At 37.8% G+C, this 27,469-nt stretch overlaps 1 protein-coding gene and 1 long non-coding RNA gene across 3 annotated transcripts in view; one reads left to right on the top strand and one right to left on the bottom strand.

The window, feature by feature from the left end:
- The window catches only part of bcas3 (BCAS3 microtubule associated cell migration factor), a 184,850-nt gene extending 164,778 nt beyond the window's left edge, over positions 1-20,072 (top strand). For both annotated transcript variants that reach the window (XM_060887632.1, XM_060887631.1), the window contains 2 exons: positions 6,528-6,695; positions 17,797-20,072. In XM_060887632.1, the coding sequence (XP_060743615.1) occupies positions 6,528-6,695; positions 17,797-17,948 (320 nt within the window). In that variant the 3' untranslated portion in view covers positions 17,949-20,072. The remainder of the gene's footprint in view (positions 1-6,527; positions 6,696-17,796) is intronic.
- Positions 20,073-20,449: 377 nt separating this feature from the next.
- Positions 20,450-27,251, bottom strand: LOC132857630 (uncharacterized). The gene is made up of 3 exons (XR_009649596.1): positions 26,672-27,251; positions 22,949-23,099; positions 20,450-20,994 (listed from the first exon to the last, which is right to left on the bottom strand). It is a non-coding gene; the product is annotated as an uncharacterized LOC132857630 (long non-coding RNA).
- Positions 27,252-27,469: the final 218 nt, after the last annotated feature.

Genomic DNA, 27,469 nt, shown 5'->3' with positions numbered 1-27,469 from the left:
CATAATACACTATTCACAAAAAAACAGAAGTTTATTTGCATGATAACAAACAGGAGTATGAAGAGGACTCAGAAGGTTTTGAAACAGTCTTATGGACAGATGAATTGTGGATTAAGATAGAAACATGGCTGATTGTGGAACTGAGCTACTGAGGATTTATGTAAGTTATAACGTTTCCATGTACAGAAACAATTGTGTTCCCAACTCTAAAAATAAATATTTGGGGGAGGAAGTTAATAATGTTCATTTTATTTGCAGAATACATAACTAGAGTCAGAAACCCCCCTCAAATAGCAACAGATGTGAATAAGACTTGGCTAACCTTAATATTCTTATCTGAAATACAAATTACAGTTAACAGGTTGAAATCTCAGTTATGTCACAGTATCACTATGTAGTTCTTTCGAATTACCAATACACCATATTACACCAAGGTGACATTGTGCCAAGCCTGATGTTTTTGTATTAACATTACACTGTGTGTGAGTGCAGGCGTGTGAACTCTGGATATCATTTACCTGTGTGCTCTCAGACCCAGACAGCAATGCAGCCCAGCTTCCACTGGTCTGATAGATGGACTGTGCTGGAACAAGCCGCAGTTTGATTAATGATAATCCTGACCCTTAGCCCCAAATTTCATGCATCTCTCGTAGATCTGAGCCTCTCATTCTGACACTCGTGTGATGATGTGGTTTAAGATGGATATGTGTGCACTGTTACCTTGCCATTTAATAAAATATAAAGTATAATATTGTATCAATCCAATATAATGTTTTGTTATGGTTAAATGGCACATTTGAAACACACAACACTGTGGTTATATGTTTATAAGGTTAGAACTATAAGATTGAGGTTTGGCGATCAGACTCAGTGGTGTAGTATATCTCAAGGTTTAGCTGCTCTATGGAGTAGAGAGAAACTTTGTGTTTGTTATTTTTTCTTTTGATATTTTGTCCTGCAGGACTGAGCAGTGATGATTGTGTTCCAGCCTGTCAGGGAAGTAGAAGCACTCAAGTAGCTGCGAATCACATTAACGTCTCAGAATAAACAAGGCCTGACTCATTAAGTTACTATGTAATGTAATCCTCTTTAATGTCAATTAAGAGCCTTGCTGCTTAGGCTTGCAACAAACTCCTCTTCACTTATCTCCATTATTAGCTGTACCTAGTGTTATTGTTTTCACATACAGAAGGATTTGTTTAAGTGGGCATGCACATACTGATCCATAATTAGCTTTTCTAATAAGCTTAATATAGGAGCTATGATGAACGGAGGAAGCCTAGATCAAAGCAGACATGCAAACGTGTACTATATATATATATATATATATATATATATATATATATATATATATATATATACACACACACACACACACACACACACACACACACACACACACACACACACACACACACAGCATGTTCACACTTTGTATCTATGCTGGTGAAAGATTGGACTGATTGGCATTTTAGTGTGCTATTTGTGTGTGTGTGTGTGTGTGTGTGTTATGAACTTTCTTTCATTGCAGATCTTAAGAGTATCCGCTCCTCACCAGCGCTGTCAAAGCACTGGGCCAGTTTGTCAGTAACAACACTCGACAGCGTCTGCTCTGTGTTGAGCATAACTTTCCCCTTTAATCATTTCTGAGGCCAAGACTGTCTTTATTATTAATGCTGTCAGACCCCACCCCAAACCAACCCCCAAGGCTCAACAGCCAACTAAAGCCTTACTTAAAGAATAGCGCTCTCTCAGTTGAGGCTGGTTTCAGTTTGATTCAGTTGATTAGCTGTATAAGTATGGAATAAAACATAAGCGGTCATGCTGTTATAGGAAAATCATTTTGTTTGTGTTGTTTTTAGTCTTATACCATTGCAATTTTTTAAAAATTATTTTCAAAGCTACATGTCATACATGCCCACCAAACAGGCACTTAGGCCGTTTAAATAATATGCTTTTGAAATGAGCAAAACAAGTAAACGCAGCCTATCATTTTTCTGAGAAGCTGCACAACTGTCCAGACTAAACACTAAACCTGTGTCAGAAAACTTACAGCTTATATCTTACAGCTGATTTATACAACTAAATTCTAAAAAAAACATATCAATGATTACACGTTTTTAGCTGTTTATCTGGAGAATCTACCATACTGTGTGCAAGTTGTTGCTAAAGATAAACGATAAATTATTAGAACAAGCACATTAATATAAACCGTGCAGCTGGGCAATAAGAAGCAAGCATTCAGCAGAGCTGTGTCATAATTTGATCCGCTAAATTTCCAAGAATTTTCTCCCCATTGCAGAGCTGTTCTACAGTTTTTTCCCCTTCTTTTATCAAGGGACTGATGCTGAAAGAAGGTCTTCTTCTCTATGCTGAGCTCTCATTGGGAATTAATTCAGAAGCACATGTTTTGAGACCCGCAGCAATCATACCTCTAGTAATCATGGTTTACCCACACTGCTTTAATCATTCATAGTACTGAACCCAATTTTTACTCAAAAATACACTCAGTGAACTTCAGTGTGTATTTTAAAGTGCTCATCTATGATCAGTTTCTTCTTTTTTATGTGCTTATAGCTATGATTGTATGAACGCTGGAGCCAGTCTTAGACTTTCTCACTTAATTATGAATTCCAAGTGGAAAGACATCTACCGCTCATGTGTTGTATGTTGTAAGTATTATTGTACATCACAAAACTGTGCAGAGAAAGCCAGGTTTGGGCTGTATGTGTTTGCAGCTCTGTTTAGTTTTTAGTATGTAGGACTCTTAAAGTCCTATTGTTTATGACTGCTAGGTAAGTCACTAATACTGATTATATAATATTGTATCTCATAGCTCACACCCATGTTGTGCTGGATCAGTTGTGGTTTGACTGATTCCCCATCTTTCACAGTGAGTCATGCTTCTGTGTTGTCTCTTTCCCAGAGGCCTGGATATGTTTTAGATCTTTCACAGCTAGCCTGAGGAATGCAGACATGTAGTCTCTAAATCAAAAATTCCATGCCTTGCTTAATCCATGCAAAGTTTAGGAGCTGAAACAGAACAGGGTGACATGACAAGACTGGCTCCTATTCTTATTTGCACACCTTTTTTTTTTTTTTTTTTTTTAAACTGTGAAATGACAAGTCTTTATCACCTGAAGTGGCATGAAGCAGGAGTTATCTTAGCTTAGCTTTGATCTACCCATTTTAAGAGATGCAAGTTCTCACACCAAACCGAATGGGATCAGGGTGTATAGGTGCCACACACACAGCTTCAGACCTACTCTGCACTCTGTGCTATTAAAGGTTTAAGTGTAATTGCAAGAAGAGTGTGCAGGACTGGGAAAGCATTGTGTGTGGGTGCACATGAGTAAAAGCACAGTGTGGTTATTGATGGGATTACTAACACTCTCTGTGCTATACAGGGTGAGAGAAAAGAGAGTAGTGAGGATTTAAATGATTTAAAAGCTGATATGTAGAGTAACAAAAGGGTGGAGCCTCTGAGAAAAAAATTCCTTAAAGCTGTGTATCATGCTGTTAATCCATGAAGCTTACATATACATTAACACTCACACAACACTGCTAAACTCTACTGGCAGCTTTCTGGTCTATATGGCCTCTGTGGTGATACCCGTGCCTGCGATGCTGCCAGTCTAGAGTCTCAGGAGTGCTTGATGGTGTGTGTGAGTGAGAGAGGAGTAGCACTTTAGAATAACCTCTATGTGAAAGATTATAAAGGGAGGCCACAGACAGGAAAGTCAAAGGTTACAGAAATAAAGCCAGCTAAAGTGCCCAGTGTTTGCTTATCGGGCGAGTTAGCTAGCGGGGACACTTTAAAGAGGACACACTCTCCAGCAGATCCACTGAAAGTTGTTAAGTACTGCCTATGTACTCTGATCTCAAGCACATTTAATCCACTGATTGTAATACAGGCTGAAATAACTACGTGATTTTTTTTCCCTTTTTTTTTTTGCTGATTTCAATTGTGAAAGCTGGGAGTTCTCATTTCTGACATTAATGTGCATAGAGTGAAATCGCTCTTTTATACTGGGGCAGTGTTTACACACACACACACACACACACACACACACACACACACACACACCCCACCCCCCCGTCGGTTTTTGTTGATTTATGCACTGGACTTTCACCCAGCCAAAAAGATGTAGGTGACCATCATCAACAAACCTGAAATGTGCTTTTCCAGTCATTAATTCTCATTTACCTGAACTCATTTATGACCCTGTTATAAAACTTAATTGAATTAATCCCACCTCATGTGATGCAGCTGCTCATTTAGGTGTTTGGGTTGTTGTGTCACCCTCTGGTAGCCCAGAGACCAGGTAATGTGTGTCCTGTTAACTCTGATGTGCGTGTGGAAAGCTGGCCCTTCTGACACGAGGCTTGGTTGTAAAGTTGAATGCACGCTACATTAAATCCTCAAATCACAGCAGTGTGAGATAAACAGACCTGCATTCTCCAGCAGCTGGGGTAGGACAAATCCACATGGATTCTAGCGTAATGAAAAACACTGCAGATTTTTTTTTACTTGTATTTTTTTGCTATTCGTGTGAACATCATCTCCACATTGCTCAGTAGTTCAGATGAGATTTCCAAAAGAGATAAAATCAAACACTGAAAATTCAATGGGCACATCTGGGCAAAGGGATAGGCCATGTGCTGCTGCTTTGGACACTGACTTCTTGGTGTACTGCTCATCCTCTGGCAGGCATATATTATTTAATTGGGCAAGGTCTGAAGCTGAGGGGTGTGAAGAATGAGGAATGTAGGCTGCAGCAGGTTGTCAGCCACTCTGATGAAGAAATCTCCCCCGGTGGACGGCCTGAACTCCTGACCTGCTCTTCCCTTCTGCCGATGTCATTCTTCCGCTCGACTGCCTCACTATAGCATGCAAGAGTGAGAGAGACACAAGTCTATCATTTCCTTTGTCACTCACTCTGATTCTTGCACATTTTTGCTTCTGTGTATTACTTGCATGCAATGACTTTGTTACAACTTTTTTAACAAATGATTGAACTTTTAAGGCTAGATCAGCAGGAGTAAAGGGAATTCTATGTAATTGTGCCTGCCTCTGTCTCTCTAGCTTAGCTTTGATTCATGCATGCACAACTGCTGGCCTGTTTTTTATAAACACACACACTCAGATTAAATCCCAACTAAGCCTCGCAAATGTTCAGTTATACACATATGTACTTTGCACTCTACATGGATACTCCAATCCTCACTATGTTTTACTTTAGTCCTAAGTCCTACCCTGTGGAAAAGAAAATTAAATTCTAACTTTGTGTGTGTGATGTAACATTCTTATTCCACACAGATCTATTTGTGTGGTGGTGGTCCTGCACTGTGGCTTTGAAGCTGGTTCTGTAGGAGTGTACACTCTTTTGAGGAGTCAGACATGGGACAATCAGCTTTTTATGAAGTGGTTATCTGCTGTGTGTGTCTGGCCGGGTGGTGTTTTACAGCAGATAGCAGTAGGGCTTCAAGACCATATCAGTAACGGGCTGCTGGTCGGCCGCGCTTCTCTCTCGCCCGTCATTACGGCCTGTCAGAGGCCTGGAGTGTGGCTGAGGCTGTACAGGGTAAAACAGGCCACTGCAGATAGCCACTGGCCCAAAGATCAAAAGGCCTCCTTTCAAGCGTTTCTGATAACCCAGCTGTACTTCACAAAGCGCATAAGTGTGTGTGCGCAGAGACACCCCAGAAACGCCACTGTCTCACACTTCTTAAATACACCATTATAAAAGACTAGTGAGTGCTGGATTCTTTCTCTTCACTCATCCTTTGCATTATGCTAGACTAAAGGGGCTAGAGGGAAAATCTAAATAAACTATTGCTTGTTTTTTTGTGGTGCTATTTAGGCAACACTGTATATAAACTTTTTGAATGTGTAGCATAGTTGAGATTTTTTTAAAGGTCCATAAAACATTTTTGTAAGTGGGAGTATACCTAATTATTAACAAAAATTAATTAGGTATATAAAATGCACAGCTAATGCAAGACAATTTCTTACCTCCTGCTACCATGAACACAGCGTAATCTTTTGGTCTTTTCACAAAAATCCAGTTGTGAATCCACTCAGAAATATATTTTTAAGATTTAATGCCTACTGTTAACTCTAATTTTTATCTGTTTAGTAAGACTGAACAGATTCTCTCAGTTGACTGTCATGTTCCCTCTTCTCAAAGACCCTCTGTTTCACTCTACAATAACATAATGCATTTTTTACTTGTGAAGACATTTGGCTCAATAGGATATGATGTAGTAGAGAGAAGATTTTTATCAATATTATATATATTTTCAGCATTGTGTGTGCTCTATAGTCCTAAAAGGGGTCAGTTATTTCCTCTTTACTGTTCATTTTATTTCTATCGTAACACCTGTTACAGATTTTGGATATCGACTATACAAAATAAACACAATTTACTAATATGTTTACAGCACGTAGCTGATGCTCATATGTTCTGTGTGTCTGATTGTGCTCTCTCTCTTTCACACACTCTCTCTCTCTCTTTCTCTCTCAGGCACATTTGACCACAGTGTGACCCTGCTGGAGGTGTGTGGCAGCTGGCCCGAGAGTTTTGGCTTGCGTCACATGTCTTCTGTGGATGCCACAGACGAGGGCTTGAGGGAGAGGCTTGCTGAAGCCATGTCTGAGTCACCCAGCAGAGATATTGTGGGCTCTGGAACAGGTGAATTACAAAGTCATGACTGTTTATCTCTTTACATGCATACTGACATCTTCATAACCACAACATAATTTGTAAATTTTTGATTTTTGCCCTTTAAATATCCATATTTATGTATTTTAGACCCATATTAAAGGTAAATGTATCAGAATGTTGTAGCTTTTAACAAAACTATGAATCCTGAAAACTTCTTATCTGTTGTCATCTCTGTTAGAAATACTGTAGTATGACTCCTTTACTGTTCCTTCAAGTTTAGAAAAATGTTGAATTTCCTCTAAAAGCACAGCTCTGGCATATTAAATGATTTCTTGATTTTCAATTTTCTCAACTAGGAAATTGCACATTTTATAATAATGAATTAGGTTGTTTGTAGTGTAAAAGGAAGCAAAAAGAAGGAGGAATTGCCATTCTATGCAATCCAAATGTTTAACTCATTTAAGAAGCTGCAGTTCTGCGGTCCTCCCCCTCACCAAACAAGAGTCCCTTTGATTTCTGAAGGAAGATGGAGGTTGAATCCTGCACGCCGCTGCTTGGAGCAGCAAGGTCAGAAGGCCCTAATGCATTTAGCATCGACTGGCCCTCTCTCGTAGCGCGTCTATTAGGCACTAATTTGATTTGTACCTATTCATTTGCAGTCCCTGCAGCAGCACCGAGTTGGCCCTCCTTGTAATTGGTTCTGTCTCTATTTTTGCATCATTAGATTAAGGCCGACTCCCGGACACTTGTAGTCTGCGCTTGTCCATCCATTTATACAGCCTAATGTAACACAAAATTCATTACTGATCACATTACACTCAACTTTTGGCCCTCTAGCAAGGCAGATGAACACATAGTTAACCCTTTGCTTTAGTAGAAAGCCCAGAGCATTGCTCAGAAAATGGATTGTGGAAGGAAGCGCTAAACAAGCCACTCAGGCACTGGGGACATACTGCTGGAGCCTCTGATGAGATATGACTATCATTTTTATCAGCCTGTGTCTGTGTCTTAGCCAGACACCACGGCTGTAGTTGAAAACCATCCAGAAAAGAAATCTAATCATATACTGAATTACCACAGAGGATTAAGATGAGTAAATACTGATATTCCTCCACTTATCATCATTATCATCTCCAGTAGGAATGAGTTGTTGCTTGGTAGGTTTTAGGATTAGCAGATGACTTTGTAGCACTTGTGTGTGTGTGTCTGTGTGTGTGTCTGTGTGTTGCTATCTGGGGTGGTGAATATCATACCCAAAAGCACCTCTTTATAGCAGTAACACACTTTGTTTGAGGCAGCAGGTTCAGTGACAGTCACTTTGAAAAACAGAGGCAGATGGTTCCGCACTTAAGTTCTCATGCACGTGCACATGTCTTTTCTTCTAGAGAAGATTCCACTGCTTTGCTGTCATGGGACAAGACTTATTTCTTTTCCTTTTTATGTTCCTCTCTAACTAATTCTCCATCATTGCCTCCATCTTGCCCTTACCTCCTATCAGTCTTTCTCTCCTGTCACGTCTCACTTGATGCATTTCTATTTCTGTTCTTCAAGAAACTGAACATGATGGGTTGATAAGACGGAAGTCTGTTCTTCCCAGCCCTCAGCAGGTGATGGGGCTGTTTTTCACAGACTCCTGAAATCCAGTCATCTTGAAATTAGATTTCACCCAGTGACATGTTGCAAATTTGATTTTGGTGATTGGTACTAACCAACATAAATTCCATTTAAGCAAGGGGAAAGTACAGGACTTCAACATTTTCGGTGACACGAGGCACTGCTTTCCCCCCAGTTCGTACCACTGGTATGCCAGTTTATACTGAGGTTAAACCCAGGGATTTTAGTTCATTCTTATTATGGTTAGTGAACACAAAAGTACACCTGTATCTCTTTTTTAAACCTGTTACATTGAAGTGCACAGAAACATCACTTTGAATTGTACTTACTGTAAGCCTTATTATCTAACAATCTTTATCTGTATTTATAGGATTCCTCTTTTCTGATATATTTATAACATTACAAACAGGCTGATTCTCTGCAATACTAATAATTTCAGTTTGTAATTATGTTCATATTTTTGTGAGGTGAATTGCAATAATGTATTTGGACAGAAAGGACAGATTTTTGGTTGTCAGTAGATGGCAATATAAAGGAGTGAAGATACTGTGACTGGTTTCCTGAACTAACTGTGGGTACTCATTTAACACTTAGAAGAGCTGATGCCTTTTGGTGCACTTGACAGAGAACTTACACTGGCCTAGCAGGCCACGCCACAATGGCTGCATTGTGAAGAGGATGTTTGCGACAGCTCTCAAGTACCAAGTCTTTCTCCCAGAACATCCTTTAACATTCCTTTGGGGGAGTTCCACACTGCCCACACACACACACTCAAACAGACACGCATGGACACACGTAGGTGAACACAAATGGCCAAATGTATACATACAAACACTGAAAATCCGTCACACTTGCATACACACACTTACTCAGGCACTCACACAGTCATGCTTGGAGGTTTATGGGAAAACATGTGCTTCACCCACACAAGTATACACTTCTTATAAAAACACACACACACACCATTATGCTTCAGTCTGCACAATACACTCTTATACCACATCACTCCTGAAGGCTACAACACAAGATTGGTCATGAAGGGTTGATTCGTTTTCTGTAACAGCAGCTCTGACTGTATTTCCGACTGCAATGTTTACCTTAATAACCTTATTCTAACATATCTAATTTTTATCATTATTACAGCTTGCATACTTACGTATGTCCGTCCATATGAGTAGATTAAAAACAGTGTGCTTGTCGAATGAAAATGTGACATTTAGGAAGAAGTCTCCAGGATCACTGCTTTCTAACAGTCAGATATAAAGCTCTTACTTTATAAATTCTTGCTCTATTAAATACAGTTATTAGCTCTTAATTTTAGGAGTGCTATAATTATAAGTATAGACATTATTATTGATAATGGTCCATTATTTAATTCACTGAAAAGTGAAAAACACTATATGACATGCTGTTATTGGGAATCAGCACAGTAACTCTGCTTCCCATCAGTCCACATAACAGCACACTGCTGTTGCTGTTGATTGTTTTTCTAGAACAGCGTGCCCCACCATGTTTTATTACTTACATTGCACAAAGATCTACCAGTTAGTAAGACATGCTTCACTGCCAAAATTCCGTTTGTCTGCTAACAGTCTTGAGACGGCCTGTTTATTTTCTAGCCACTTAACAGTGATCGAGATGTCCATGACTCAGTGCTCAGCTTTGCTATTGAAGCCTGCCTGTGATTGAGCTACATTTAAGCAGACTTTGAATGTGTTCTACAATAAAATGAAAGAACTGCTAGTTTTACCACTTTCTTAATTTTTAGTCCTCGGTTCGAAGGCAAGGATTTACATTATGTTCAAGATAGACACAATTGTCTAAACGGCTTTACAAGTGCTGCTGTAAATGTGTGTTGCTTTAAATGATGTTTTTTGGACAATGTAGGCAAAGACACAATGTCACACAGACACAGATATAGAAGCAGAAATCCTGGTTAGCTGTGTTCTAATATGTAGCTGGTGTGTAATTCATCCTTCCGAGAAACCCATGTGTAATCTTCGGTAGAATAAAGATTAGATCTTAAATAGAATCTCATTGTGACGAATTCACATGGCTGCTTGATATTAAAAGATAAAAGAAAAAGTTTATGACAAATATGAAGTGAATGTCCTGTTTAACCTGACAGCAGCTTGTAGTCATCTACTCCTAATAACTAAGTGGGCTCATCAAACATATAGCTTGAGCAATTTCTGAGCCTGGCTTTGTGAAAGCCTCCATTTTGTTTGCCATTTTTGGTTGATGAAGGTAATATTGCTATTTGGATTGGACTGAGTCACACTTATTCATCAGTGCAATGGAGACCATTATCTGAGTGAGTGCTCATTTTAACAGCAAAAGATTGCAATCTCTAGAGCAATAACACATAGCCAAAAGTGCACCGGCCCAGCCGCCTGCCACGCAAGATATTAGCACACGGCTAATCAATCATAGAGGGCCTGCGTTTATAACGCATACGATAGATTACACAAACAAACCTGGTGCTAATCCGGCTTCTTTTAGCCTGCTGCTGAAGCTAGTGCTGTGCTGGAGTTCTTAGTTGAGATAGAGTATTAAAGTTCAAGTGTAGTGTAGAGCACTTATCTGTAGACTTGCACAGCCTATATTTGCATAGTAAAAACAGGCACTTATCTACCTAAGCAGGTATATTCAAATGTCTTATGTCTTAAAGGACAATTGGAGAACTTTTGCGTCACTTATGAGGCTCAGTCTGACATGCTAGCGGCTTTGTGGTCTGAACAAAAACACAGAGCCAGACACTAACGCTAGAGCACGAAGGTCTAAACAGTTTCTGTACGATTATCCTACACAGGGTTGCAGGGATACTGGAGACTATCCCAGGATAGCCGACCCATTGCAGGGCACATCTCCATTTCAGATTTACTAATATTCTGTCCTAAGACTCACATTCCGAAGAGAACATGGATGGCACATGTTTTAATGTCTCACACTGTGTCCATGTGAGTTATTCAAATACTTTATTCTGGAATATTATTTGATCATTTGTCACAGCGACTAAATGTTAAGGAGAGTGGAGAGTGGAAAGAAAAAGCACCATCATTATTTCTTCCCCTCAGCACTCACCCATTCAATACAGGGTCACACTCTTTGGCCAGCCAAGAGTTTGAGTGTAATGCACAGTGACATTGTGAGATGGTGAAAAATTATTTCTTCATCCAATGATGCCACTGCTTCCTCTACATCCTCTCCTACTATCTCTATTCCTGTCATGGAGCTAGGTCTTATTGTATCATTTATCTTAGCTTTGCCACTCTGTCACTGTCTCAGGCTTACTGACCACAAAACAGCCTTACAAGTGAGGAAGAGAAAGCAAGGAGGGCAACGATGCATTTGATGGGCTTTTTGGAGATTGCACTTAACAGCTTGCTCAAGGGAGTGGCACTCAGAAAGTGGGACTTGAGGGAAACAAAGAGAGCAAGTGAAACTAAGGCAGAAAATAAAGAGAAAGGGAAATTAAACACTTAAAGTTGAAGTTATTTGTGTTTGTATTTTCTTGACCAGTTCCCAAATTTATAGACCAATGAGAAACAAACCACATTATTATTATTATTATTATTATTATTATTATTATTATTATTATTATTTATAATAATAATAATAATAATAATAATAATAATAATAATAATAATAATAGAAAATACAATTACATAAATCAAAAATACAATTCAGTTAGCAAAAAAGTACAGATTTTTATTATCTACAGGCTACATTAGTATAGTTGTGTTTGTGTGCATATACTGTATGATGCTGTGGATTTGCTGTTATTACATCACTGAAAACTGTGGCTAAATAGGGTTACATTTTCAGCCAAGTAGCAGCCAGTCAATTGCTAGAAAAATGGAAAGGGTTTTCTTTCACTTATAACCTCTTCCTATCAATATAATATAGCACACTTAGAAGTATGATTGCACTGATTACCACAAGGTAATTACAGTTGAGTAGGAAGTGTTGGCGATTGTGGTAGTGGAAGAGGACCTGTTAATGAGCTAGTGTTTAGAGAATTAGACATGCAGTCATTGGTTTCCAGAGTGATGGTATAATGCAACACCATTATCTGTATTTATGTTTGTAGTGCTGCACATATCTGTATATCTGTACGTTTGTAGCACTCTATACCGTAGCTGTAGCTCTGTTTGGCTGTTTTGAACTTACCTACATCTCAAACAGATATACTATATCTTATCGTATCTTATCTTATCTTATCTTATCTTATCTTATCTTATCTTATCTTATCTTATCTTACCTGGTTTCAAGTTTTTCTGCTCATGCAGTTTGTTATTTTTGTCTATACCTGCCTGCAGTATAACTTTCCAACTATTGCAATTCTGACGATTCAGCTACTACTGAAGAATGAGTGAATGATTGAATGTGTTCATGCTATTGAAGTCAAGGTCTTTGATTATCCCATATATTACTGCTCACTAGCAGATTCCTGAAAGTAAAATAACTTCCTTTCATCCTGTTTATTCAAAATAATATATTTGATTATATCTTGTTGCACTATGAGGAGCCTAAGAGAGAGCATTAGAGAAGCACTATTTCAGAATGGTATAATGAAACTGAGCTCGTAGTCCAGTTTTAGCTGCTGTGAGCATGTTCTACTAGAGTCACAGCTGCACAGTTTGTGACATTTAAGTTAAGAGCAGTAGAAAATTTCTTTATTTATTTATTCCTAATGGTGGAATTAAAAATTATTTATTTGTAAAGCATGTGTATAAATGATCTGTAAGTAATATACACTCACTGGCCACTTTATTAGGTACACCTTACTAGTACCGGTGTGGTCTTCTGCTGCTGTAGCCCATCTGCCTCAAGGTTCGACGTGTTGTGCGTTCAGAGATGCTCTTCTGCATACCTCGCTTGTAACAAGTGGTTATTTGAGTTACTGTTGCCTTTCTATCAGCTTGAACCAGTCTGGCCATTCTCCTCTGACCTCTGGCATCAACAAGGCATTTGCGCCCACAGACCTGCCGCTCACTGGATATTTTCTCTTTTTCGGACCATTCTCTGTAAACCCTAGAGATGGTTTTGCGTGAAAATCCCAGTAGATCAGCAGTTTCTGAAATACTCAGACCAGCCCGTCTGTCACCAACAACCATGCCACGTTCAAAGTCACTTAAATTACCTTTCTTCCCCATTCTGACGCTCGGTTTGAACTGCAGCAGATCGTCTTGACCATGTCTACATGTCTAAATGCATTGAGTTGCTGCCATGTTATTTCTGATTAGAAATTGTGTTAACGAGCTGTTGGACAGGTGTACCTAATAAAGTGGCCGGTGAGTGTGTGTGTGTGATATGACACCTTTCAGTGACATAGAATTCCGAGCAACAGATTTTCTAGTGGAACAGCAGAAAGAACTGCTGCTACAGTTCCTGATATAAAATCAGGTTGGATCTAACCACTGGCCTTAACCTGTTTTTAGCCTTGTGAACAAATATTTCTCTTTCTTTCACCCTTTATTTATTATTTATTTATTTTTAACTTTCTCCCTCTCCCTTGATTTTCAAACAACATGGATGTGCTTTATGATATAAACCATTTACCCCAAATAAAATATTGATTGTGGATCTGCTTAAAGAAAGGTCACAGTTGCACAAATTGCGTTTGAGTATGAGGCATCATTGTTCATGCTGAATGTGCTTCAGTCATACAGCTTTAACCATGCCATTTATTAAAGTGCAGCTCTCTTGTGCGTATGCTGAGGAGTATTGGTGAGCCTGTAGGCTAATGTGAACAGAATTAATGTGGGAACTATAGCTGTTCTTTGTGAAGGTCCAGCTGATTGCAGGTTTATGCTGTTCCTCGGGGCTACAGGAATCTCTGTATCTGAGCATAAGTGAAGCTTTGGTCATTACCACTATCTACACTATATATAGACACTATAGAGCCCAGCCCTAGAGCTAGCATGCTGACTGCACTCATTAATCAAAGGCGTATTTAGGATTATAGACAACAATCACATCAGCTAATTGAATCAAAACACAACTTAGGCCAGATGCTGGAGTGATTTGTAATTGTAAATGGCATGAACCTTGCATCCTGCCAGCCTGCATTTTAGTCTCAGGTTTAAAGTGACACAGTCAGTTACACTGCCAGCTGTAATAAGTCTTTATTTTGCTATAATTTATATTTTAATTTGACACATTTCAGTGCTCTTTGTATACAGTAGTGTTGCTGGTTATTTAATTAAAAGAATCAGTCACAGTCAACATGTATGTGTGTATATTTTAAGAGGCTGTAAATTAACTTTTGATTTTATTTAACTTGGTTTACAACTTCTTCAAGTCCTTGAGATGAGAAATCTTAAAGATTTACATTTGAGTTAGACTCATTTACATTGCATAATTCATGTCAATGTGAACATAGTCACCATTTAAAAATCCTTCTCATTCTCCAAAAGCTACTGAATGTTTTTGTCTGGAAGACAAAGTAAAAAATGGTCTTTGTGTAATTATGGCTGTTCTCACATCCGTGTTAATGCTTTGCCATTGCCATTGTTCAGGTTAGTAATTACATGAATATACTTTGAGTGCCCTTGTGCATGCTTTATAGAGAGGGCTGGTACTTATCACTTTGTTGTATTTCAGAGAGTAGCAAGACTACACTATTGTCCGTCATAGCCATATGTGCATATGTGTGCTGTGCGCTGTACCAGGATGTACTGCTTATATTTATTTTATGCCACTAGTACTGTCTCTTGTGTTGACTTCCTGACCTCTGGATCTTCCAGTACAGAAGCTGGCCCCTGCATGTATGTAGATGTTTCTCACTCAGAAAATCCACATGCAGGAATGTCAGAAGCCCTGCAGCTTTTGCGTTATCTCAACTCAGTCAGCATGGCTCTACGTCTAATGAGAATATGAGAAATGTGCCTTTGGCTGCCTTCTGAGCTGCAGGCTGGAGTGCATTAGGGCACGGCAGGTTACACTAGATTTTCATTAGGTGTAATTGAAAGCGGACTTTGGTGGGTGCACTGAGGGTCCTGCCACCTTTACCTGTCCAGCCCTGAAAGCATTCTTTAATGAGGTTGAAATATGGAGACTCGGCTCTTATTAATAAGCTTCTCCACTTTTGCCTCTTCACCCCTGGGTTATGGAGCATGGTGCCTGAGTGTCGGAGCCTGATTGTTTTTATAACTTGTTGGCATAACCCTTTGACTGGAAAATGGTGTCACTCGTGTAGACACACACACCTTTCATTTCCAAGTTAATCAATCTTTATTTAAATCAAAACAAAACACTCATGACAGTTGGATGAAAGTGAAGGAGTAAGTAACTGGAGTTGGGCAGAGCTGAAACATTGAGCACCAGTAGCAACATCCACAAGGTGTATGTCTGTGTGTGCCCATGTCTTAAAGGCCATGACGGCGTCGGCCTGAGGAACAGCGTGACGTGAGAGCACTAACCAGTGCCAGCTGTGGCCACACTGAGATTAAAGTGCAAAACAAAACAATCAGATGGGATAAGTATAGTATTGGTGTGGGTTACAGACTTCATTCCCCCTCTCAATCCCTCTCTCTGTCATGCTCTCTTGCTCTCAATCTCACTCTCTCTCTCTTTGATAGTAAGGGCAGTAATTAGGCAGACTCTCTCACTGCCATTTGCTCAGACCCAGCAGACTGATTAAGGGCTTTTTGTTTACTTTGATCCCTGTTTCGTTTCTTCCTAATGCACAACTCAATCTGTCTTGGCCACCACAAGCCCCCAGCTGCAGGAGCGTGTTCTGAATCAGGAGAAAGCACGCTGAGGAGACAAGGGATACATGCAGACTTGCTGGTTCTGGTTTTCCAATCTTTGTTTTGCTGCTGCATGATTTGCAGAGTGCCGGGTCACCCCAGGACCAACCGATCTGTTCACTCTGAAATGGATTTGATCTGTTAACCTGTCACCTCCACCACTACGTTACTCGAGAACACCACTCCTGTATATGTATTCTACAGGAAATGCTAAAGACATATTATGTAACATTTGTGTATGTGGTTTGTCCAACTATCAGATTTAAAGTGTAGTTTTATTGTCATCTGGCTGTCTGAAGTCTCTGGGTTTAACTATTACCAGGTCTTGGCTGCTGCATTGCTGAAGGAGGAGTGCAGCAGAGATATCGAAGTACATACACGTACAGAAATTCACATATATGCGTCATTTGAAGAAATTAATCAGACAAGGAAATTAAGCAAGGTGCCAAAAAGAAAATTGCTACCACCACCATGTTTCACTTTGGAGTTGGTGTTCTCAAAGTGATGAACAGGGTTGGGGGACTTGAGGCCAAAATGTACAGTTTTGGTTTTATTGAACCAAGTGTCTTGTTTCAAATCAATTCCAGCACATCCGGAATATGTGTAGAGTGTTATGAATGCAGGCATTAGATCCAAGTATTTTAGATTATGGAACATGTTGTAGAGTCCTGTTGCATGTAAAGTGACAATATTATGAATGTGGTTTTGAGGGTATATGTGACAGCATTATTTACTTTCATCAATAAATTCCTTACTTGTGCATACCTTCCAGTCCAGATGACGCCGTCTGTGGTGCACATGGTTTATGCTGTCCAGTCCGGAGACTGGACCATGACCTGCTGCAGGCTCAGTCTGATCACTCTCAGGTTGCAGGATGTCTTGGAGCCGGTATATATTTAAACCAGAAGGTTCAAGTGCATGTTTTGTATCATGCGCTAGAAAAAGCAGTAGTGTGGTCACCTCACTGTGGTACTCCCTTCACTTTGAGACAGCAGTGTGGAATTTACGAGCTTCGGCCATGGGGTTATGTGCACGGTGCTGTCTCAACAAAGCAAACATACACCCTTACTGTCCTCCCGTCGAGCACATATCATTCTGTGGAATGTAGCCACCCGAAGCCTTGTCACCCTGCTTTCTTCTAAACCTGCCACGTGGGTCACGAGGCCACATCCAACTTGACATCCTTCTTCTGTTTCACTTCAAAGTAGCTTTTTGTCATATTTTGTCATATTCTGTGTCACAAAAGTATTTAAATCTATTAAGATGATTGTTATGGATCCAATAAAAACATTATCAAGAGAATATGATGTAATAAAGATTTATGTATCTGTCAGTCTACTATAGAATACAGTTCTGTTGTTAGTATATAAGAGCACAACAGTTCACACCGGTTCTAACTTGTTATTTGACACCGGTCTGCTTAGCAATACAAGCTTATATTCTTTTTGTCAAACATGTAAAACATAAAGCATATAGAAAAAAAGTAAATAATGTTACGTTATTTGTAGATTCCTGATAGCTGGTATTATTCATTTCAGTATATTATGTAATAAGTGAGCGATTATTTTGGTAGTTTATGAATTTTTTATTTTTCTGTATGAATGTACTGTGTAACATGTTTAAAAGATAAAATACAGACATTATTGTTTCTCAACATTTGCATATTTCTATACATTTACATGCAAATATTGTATCCTGTTTCTTTGTGTTTTTAAGCTACGGTTTCTCTCTATTATCTGTGTTGTTCTGTCTTTCAGCGGAACTGCAGAGGGAAGGCAGTATCGAGACGCTGAGTAACAGTTCAGGCTCCACAAGTGGCAGCATTCCTCGTAACTTTGAAGGTTACCGCTCTCCCCTGCCGACCAACGAGAGCCAGCCGCTCAGCCTTTACCCCACAGCTTTCCCCTAGAGCAGCTTCTCCTCTGTGAAAACCTTTCCATCTCATCACAGGGAACTGCTTTTCTTCATCTGTCTGGGTAGATTTTGTGGCGCGCAATGTTGACTTCTCCTTCCACCTAATTAACGCTGAAGCGAAAATCAGTGAAGATCCTTTCGCATCAGAGCGGAAATGGAGACAAGACCTGCATGCAGGCTTTCAGTAAACGTGCCACTTGATTCTTACTTCTGTAACAAACACGTTGTCTTATGTGGTGTGTGTGTGTGTGTGTGTGTGTGTGTGTGTGTGTGTGAGAGAGAGAGAGAGAGAGAGAGAGAGAGAGAGAGTGAGTGAGTCATCTCTTGTGAAGGCCATCACAGCTGCCATTTTGTCCCTTTCTCAAATACATGACATTAAATAGTTAAAAAAATATTGTGTGCATAGACATGTTTATGCCAATATATCCTGGGGCATTGGAGTGTAGTTCATGCCATAACTTTATGTATGTGTTTGTTATTCAACATGTTGTTTGTGTCTTGATTTCCTCTCAGTCAAAAGTTTGGACATGTTAGACTGAATATGTATTTTATGACATTTCAATAAATTTATTTCTATGGAAATTTAAACAGTGAAGTTAAACCCCATGTATGATTGTATTTCTGGATCAATATGTAATTTTAATAAGTAGTTGATTTTAGTTAGATTTTTTTTAAATTAAATTTCTCCAAAACATGTAGAACATGTTTAGAACATGTTCATATGGAACAAATGCTCAGCCTTTTGGAAGATTTTAAGAAACATCTAATGGGTGTAGCTCCTTTATGAAGACACCAGGAGTGTGCAAAGATTTAAACCAGTGTGAAATAACAGAACTACAGAATTTAAAATGTAAAAAAATGGAATCTTATAACACTTTCTGGTCACTGTATAATTCCATATGTTATATCACTGTGCATTATCAATAGCAGAAAATAGTAAACCTGTAGAAAATGTGTCCAAGTGCTCATATGAGTGCTAGTGTACATTTAAGAGGAAGATCAGGCACTGCATTGTATGCACAATTACTTTGGCTGAATCATAATTATGCCTTTGTATTATGTTCATATGTGTATTAATTATACTATTTACATTAAATATCATTTTACGATCATCCAAAATCATACAAAATCTTTACATTTATATATCATGACAAAAAATACTTTTGATCTATTTTAGTATTTAATTACTTGAGGGGAAGAAGTATAAATAAACTGTTGGGGTCTTTTCTTCTGCATTTACTAATGTTACATATTATTTCTCAGTCCATTTAAGTCTCTCTTCCGTTAAGTCCAAGAATGGATTTTTTCCCCTTTGTGGGGTTAGTGCTTTTGAACTAAAGACAGATTATGTGTGGCTTTGTTATGTTGTGCTTTTTAAATGTATTGATTACTGCAGGTTTAATTGTTTCCCAGTAAATGAGCCACTAAGTGTTAGTTTCCTTCTAAATTTTTTAGGCTATGCTTTGTGAAACATCTTTCCTCAGCATATATTTAGGTGTGTGAGGTCTGTGTGTAATGTGTTTAGAGGGAGTTAATAACTGCGTAGCAAATCTCTCTGCACAAACACACACACGCATACATATCGGTTTGCGTTTTTATGACTTTTCTAAAAGAGCCATTCTTGTGAACTGGACTCGACAGGACAGGACATAAAGAAACTCCAGTGATATTGATGAAGGTTTTGCTGTAACAGCTTTCAGCTCAGCTTGCGGCTTAATGAAAGCTGTTATGGTTCTTCTGGACATTGTAGTGCATGCAGCAACACTGAGGTGCATGTGATGTGAAAGGATTGCTGGCCTCACTCGCTGAATGATTTACAAAGGTCAATATTGGCATGACGATATTGAAATGAATGCATTGCACATGCTTTTTGTGAACTGTAATATGCTTTTGAACGACACCGATTTAATCCTGTTGAATATAAATCCTTGCAATTGAAATGATCTGTCAAATGCACATTGCTTTGTGTCTGTTTACTTTAATAGATGAACTGTTCATTCTGACCATTTATTGTTGTGTGTCAATACCAAGTACTGAGCCGGGACAGAGAATGAATAGAAAATGAATGAGTGAATGAATGAATAACTAAATAAATAAAGCATAATGGCTAAGGTAGAAACTATGTAATCATTTATATTTCAACTCAATTGTTATACGTATAAAGGTATTATATAATGTGTTTCTTGTGTTTTCTTAATCCCACAAACATAAGAAGGTGAATAATAGTTTTTTTAGTTATTCTGTGTGTGTGTTATTTTTTAGTATTAACTGACCATTTAACAAAAATAGATATTTTACTATTTTATTCAAGTTGTACTCTTGGTATCTAATTCTTTTTAAAACAATTAAAGTGAGGAATGAGGCATGTTTGAATTCTGCGTAATACTGTTTTACAGGAATGTGGTTGAATTATAGTATTGTCTAACAGTATTTGTATTAGTCATATAAATGAGATGTCCTAATTATCTTAATAACCATAGACAGCAACAAAGCCAATAATGCACCATAAAAGTAATCTTTATTATAAACAGTCATAAGTGCACAGAACATCTGGTACATAAAAGCAAAAGAATTCCTAAAAAGGTGACAACATAAGATGAATTATAAATGTTAAAAAAAAAATCTCAATATTTTCCTAACAATCTTATTTTATAACCCCTAGCTTTGGTGAACTGTAAGATTCCAGGACCTTCTTGTAAACTCTCTACACCTGTACATCACTAAGGAGTGGAGACTCTGAGATATATGACACAAGGGAACAAGTTAAACTTCTCCTTTCTCCAGATCTCCTGTTGTGCATTGAGCAGATGAGCAACAGACATGCAGGAACAAACCCCCACACACGTCCGAGCTTCTCCACTGCGAGGGCTGTACACTGTCTGCTAGCTGAGCTCACTGGGGGCTGAAGATCCCTGGAAGTGAGTCCTACACTCCACACACATAGAATCATATCAGGCCAGGTGGTGAGAGGTGGCAAGATTTCTCTCTCCTCCCACTGGTCCACTGTCAGAAATCTCTGTTTGGAAGATAAGTTTGGGTGCCTACAATAAATCAGAGTGGCAGCTTGAAATGGTGTGGGGCTGATAAGTAATCTTAAATTTGGTTGGCATTCATCTGACCTTCATAAGAAGCATAAAAATCCACTTTTCCTGAATCCAAAGGGACTGAGGCAGCTGCTTAGCATCTTTATTTTAACCATGCTGAACAAGTGCAAAAATGTTAAGGTATTAACATTTAGTTTACTACCTAAGAGATAACTAGGTGCATATACAATATTATTATTATTATTATTATTATTATTATTATTATTATTACTATTATTAGTAGTAGTAGTATTATTATTATTACAAATCTATACAATGTAAACAATCGTTTAAAAAATGCACTTTTCGTGTGGCACAAAGCACTTGATCTTATTTTGTAAGCTTATAAATTCTTAATAAATTGTCTTGACTATTGTCGATAAAACTAAAAAATGTAATAAAAATAAAGCTATGAACTTGTAATTACATGAAGCTCGTGGCGTTCTATTAATGCACTATATTTTTTAAATAAATGAATTGTCTGTAATTTACACGTGTAATTTATATGTTTGCATATATGCCTAATTCACATTTGATATCTAATCTAGATTTTAAGGACTGCGTTTACATGTTCAGAGGTCGAGGTGAATAATAACTAGTTTTTCGGTTCATTAGTTAATGCAGAGCTTCTGGTTAATATGCGGCTTTACAAAGTAACTCAAATCATCACGTGTAAATCAAATCATCACGTGTGACAGGTGGGATGTTTTTAAACAGCTAATATGCTATTTGTTTAAGGTCTTAAGAGGAATATAAACAGTGTGAACTGTATTGTGTGTAATATGCGCATTTATGGTGTGGAACATATTACAGATTATTATTATTAGAATGTTAAAATAAAATAAGCCGTCGTTTTGTATGCTGTCAGCCTCTTTAAATAATAACATAATCTATTAAAAAGTAATCGCTAAATTATTTACAAATTAATCTCTATTTTTATTTCTTGAAATCCGTTCTAATTTCCGTCTTAAGGTTTACTTTTGACCAAAATAAAAAAAAAATACAAGGGCTTAAAAAAACTAATATTGCTTCGAATGAATAGGTTCGTATTTAAATAAAATATCTAACAGCACTGAATTTATTCATATAAAAATGTTTGGTTGGCATGTGAATGGAACCTGGTGCACATTTCAGTGCATTGTGGCTGCTCTGATACTGTAACAGTAGGAACTTCTGGGGAAATCATCAAAGTTTCTTTTTAACAGGACTGATAAATAAAAACAATCATAAACAAATCTATTTTTACGAAACGTGCAGGCAATTTTTTAGAGATTTGTTGCGGATTATTTGCCTATGAGCAGAAAAAAGCGCGTGTGTTTGTGGTGGTGTTTGTGCTCCATGTGTTATAAAGAAAAAATCTGATTCCGTTTCATTTCAATTTTTTTTTAAATTTCGTTTTGTTTTTGGATCCGGATCAGTTATTGTAAGCGCAGAAAGGAATCTTTTGTGTGATTTGTTCGCATTCTAGATATTTATTGTTTTACGTTGACGGGTTTCTCTAGTTTGCTCTTGAGGAAAGTGTTTTTCCGTGAAATAAACACACTGGGTAACTGTGTAACCGACTGAAAAGAGCAGCGATTGCAGATTGTTTTTGACTAACAACATGTTATTGAACAATAATTCATGCACAATATTTTGCACTTTACTGCAGCTTTAACTACGTCTAATAAACTACCTATAGGTTAAGAAGCTCCATTTTAAAATGAAAGGAATATTCCTGATAATAAATAATAAAATAGAATTACTGTTGTGCTATTTGTTTGCTATTTGTTTGTATATTATTCATAATATATACATTAGTTAACAAAATAATATAGAATTTAATGTTAGTAAATTGTAATAAATCTGGTTATGTTATAGGTAATATTTTGCATTATTCTTAAAATTTTGCAAATATATACAGTTCACTTACAATTGTGCTCATAATGTTCTCAAACAGGTGCAAACCAAACACCCTGGTTGGTATAAGTGATGTCCTCATAGGCTCATAGACATGGTCGCATTGCGTGGTGTGCGAGCTATTACACAGTCCCAGGGGTCATTAGAGCGCCCCCAGCTGTTACCTGTGGGGAAAGGACAGGACTTCATCAAAAGTCAATCATATTAAACTGATAAGGAAACATACTAAATCCTGATTGTGTTATTGTGGTACGTTTATGCGTATTTTAAAGATATGACATATTTCTTTGCCTTTTTTTTACTGAGTTCTACATACATGGGGTATTATCATATCTGCTGGAAGTCTAAACAGCAATAAATCAGACGCCCTCAGTGGACACTTTATATCAGCATACTCAATGTTCAGCCTACAGAGCTTCCTGCTAATCAATTCATTAGCCTGTAAATCATATTACTAAGTCTGTTACCTGTAATATGAGATAATAAATTGTGTGGGTTTCGATACTGCAACTGCTCTTAGAACAAATGATGCACCGTTATAACTCTGAGTACAGCGACCGTATTGTTTTCAGCTTGTATTAGCCAGCAGACACAACTCCTTAGCTGAGAATACAGAAATGTGGACAATCATACACATGGATGGGTTGAATGAAAAAGAGAGCAGAGAGTAGAGGAGAGGAGAGGAGAGGAGAGGAGAGGAGAGAAGAGGAGGAGTTGGTGCTATTGGCCGGTGGGATCCCTGTGACAAGGGGAAATATGAGGGACTTTGACAGGTCTTAAACGGTCTGGCGCCAAAGCCTCAGTCTAGCGACTAAATTTAGCAAGAGAGATGATGCAGAGGTTCGGTCAGAGATGGCGAAAAGATTAAAGGAAGGGACAATCATATAAAAGTGAAAAAGAAACGAGTCAATTTGAATGACCACTGCATTCTACTGAAAATTGTAGTTTGAAGTTATATATGTGTATATGTGTAAAAAAAAACCAAAAAAAAAACTGTGTTAGTACCCGTGTAGTGTACTATATATTTTAATTAATTAAATTAATTAATTAGTGTTTTTAATGAAACTGGACTTCATCGGTTTACCAAGCAAAGGTTATATACACAAAGATTTTATTATCCAAGACGTAACTGCAGCATTTATAATGTTATACAATAATGATTATATATTAGTGTAAATTAACACGTCGTGTTTTTTTGGAATTGAACACAAACATTGGATTAAAAAACACAAATCCTGACATAATATTTTGCAAATAAGGCGTAAGACGATTTATTCAGTTTAACTCCAGTGCTGCTGAAAGGAATGTTGTATGTTCTTTGCATCCTTTGCACCTTGTCCTTAAACCTGTTGTTTAGCCGGTAATTTGGACATTCTGTCTTTAACGGCGGGAATTTCACTGTTAGCAGGAGCTCTGCAAAGTTTCCAGCATGAACAACTCTGAACTCATGTGTGATAATGGCTCAGCGCTTGATTACATTCTCGTCGGGCTGGATGTGTGTCAGTGAGGATGGAGGACGTAGGAAAAATAAATCGGACGTAATTGCAGTGACTCTGTTGATGTGATTAGTTCCTTAAGTATATACATGGAAAACCATTACCATTCCCATGTGTGCTTAATCTCTTTCCACTTGAAATCGTCCTGTGTCGCAGCTTAAAGCCCACAGATCAAACACAGAATATTGATTTGGGCGCGTCAGCGGCTCCCTTTAGCCTATAAACACTTCAGCAGAAAAGAGCGCAGCGTTCACAGGCCCTAATGAACAAATCACAGCACCGCCGCTGCATCCAGCGACTGGAAGATAAAAAAAAAAAAAAAAAAAAAAAAACAGAAGGAGAGACTTCTTTATCGTGTGGTTAGACTTAAACAACTAAAATCAATATACTGTAAACTAAACGAATTAGCGTTTTCTCTCTTCATTTACAGTTTATTACCAGGCGAAAAACAAAACAAAACAAAAGCAGGGGTTTGCGCTGAATTTCTGTGCGTATATATTGTGGCCTAATTGTTGTCTTCAAATTCAACATAGGAACATTTTAATATTAACTTATAAGGTGCAAACACAGTTTAACAGCCTGTTTCTTTGTTTAAAATTTTTTTTTTCTGATTTTTTTCCTGATATCTCATATATTCCAGTTTATTTTAAATGTCCTACGTACTTGTCGTTTATTATTATTCTATGCAGCCCAAATGGCCATTCTATATTTTTGTTGTTTCATAAAACTATAATTCTTTTAACTTAAAGAATTGTGCTATTTATTGTGGTAAATATGCTATTTAAATATTCTAATATTGTATGTTGGTAATCAGCACTAGATGCATTTATTTCGTACACGTTTTGCTAAAGCATGAATAACTGTGTCTTTTTATTGTCCGGTTATATGACCATTTTTTACTAAAGTAAATCGCCATTCGTTTGGGGCCGAAAATGCTGCATTTCAGCAACAAGTATCTCTGAGACTCTTTGTGAGACCCTTAACTCCACTCTGATGAACACGATTAAACATTAAAAATGTCTTTTCCCGTTACTTTTGTAAATATATTTATTTATACATTATATACTTAGCATCTGAAATATATTCCCGATGACTTTGAATATATATATATATACAAAAGGGATATATATTTATACACACACACACACACATATATATATATATATATATATATATATATATATATATATATATATATATATATATATATATATCTATATCTATATCTATATCTATATATATATATATATACAGTATGTGTGTGTGTGTGTGTGTGTGTGTGTGTGTGTATATATATATATATATATATATATATATATATATATATATATATATATATATATATATATATCAAAACAAGTAATCTGTAAACAAATGTTCTATCCGCATTAAAGAGTGTAATCATTAGATTAGAGTTCATTTACATATGTAACTGTGTGTGTTTGTGTGTGGGGGAGACAGAGAGAGACAGACGGAGACAGAGCGCTAGTGACTGGGGCACTAAAGGGTTAATTGGAAGCACAGCTCGTCGCCGCACTCTTCCACGGCAGCTTCACAGTAAAAACGTGTTGAAAGAGAGAACAGACCTTGTTTGGGGATATTTGACGCTGGCTGTTTTGGAAAACACTTTATGTTAACTGATGACTCAGTTACTTTTTCATGTTTTATCAGTAATTAACGGCATTGACATTTTAAACAGAAAAGTTTGTAATGTGCTGTTGAACATTTTAAAATCGATATAACGGACATTTCTTATTGCAGTTCATCAGCCGACTGGCGCCAAGCGACTGTACAACACACCGTATCCAATTAAACCCACTGTCCACTAGCGCACTGCTTTTTAACGATGCACTTTGCAATAAACATCTCCACTCATGGGTTTGGGTTTGTTTTTCTTCCGCAAGGCTGAAAAAATACATGATAAATATTTCAAAGAGGTCCTTATTGAAAGAATAATTATTTGCTATATTTTGCTATATCAGTCACCAACATACAGTTTTTTGGAGTATTATTTAAAAAAAATCACATCATTAAATAACTATTGAACCATGAATTATGTTTACCTTAAAACAAGGATTAATTCGAGAATTAGTTTGCATTCCAAGTTGTAACTAGCTGTGCTGTTAGTATGAGCTGTAGATATGCTGATGTGCTGAAATCTTCCATCAATACATGTTGCTCGGCATGTCATTCAATGATATGAAGCAGATTAGCAGGTTCAACAAGAAGAAGCCACTCACCGAACTTATCTTTACCATGTCTTCATATTCCTTCCGTTCGTCTTGTCTTTGAATTGCATATAGACTTGCGTGTTTCCAGTGACCCGAGTTGCATTTAAAGTGCCAGTGTCCGCTTTATAAGTAGCCTTCGCTCTCGCCAGGTCAGTGATGAGACCAAATATATGAATGGATTTCCTAATATACCTGAGCGACCACATCACTGAATACGTGTCAAACTGCGTTTGCAGTTTGTAGCATTTTATTGATCTTGTTTTAGATCGCGACATACAGCCTAGATTGTTTTGAGCTATAACGCTCCAATAATTGTACTTGTTTGTAAACACATGCGCCCGGTGGGAAATGTGTTTTCCTCCGATGGAAGGACATGTTCAATCTATCACAAGAGTCGCGTTGTTTTAGTAATTAGCACTCATTTTATTGATTAGATTGAATACTAGATTGCGCAACAATTAACCTTAATAATCGTAATTCCTGGTTTCCAGTGCATCGGAAGTGAATTTGGTGCCTCTGACAAGGCTGGCATAGTCTCATCGTGATTGTAAAGCGAAAAGCTGATCGACTTGGTGTGTCCGTGCTTCGGCTGAGGAATGAGCGCTGACCCGCCTAGGCTCCGACGTGTGGGAGGGAGTTCCCTGCTTTTCTGTCATTGGTTAATATTTTATTCTGTTGACATGTTTTCTTACTGCTAATGCTTCCGACACCTTCTTGTCCACCCCCTCTCCTTGGGCCTGGCCGGAGCTGTCAAAACCACGCCTATGGAGGCTCACAATTGGTCCGAAAAGCGTAAAATCAGCAATC

Source organism: Tachysurus vachellii, chromosome 15, assembly GCF_030014155.1.
Source record: "Tachysurus vachellii isolate PV-2020 chromosome 15, HZAU_Pvac_v1, whole genome shotgun sequence".
NCBI lineage: Eukaryota > Metazoa > Chordata > Actinopteri > Siluriformes > Bagridae > Tachysurus > Tachysurus vachellii.
The sequence above is the reverse complement of the archived record's forward strand: the minus strand, read 5'-3'. Positions and strand labels throughout refer to the sequence as shown.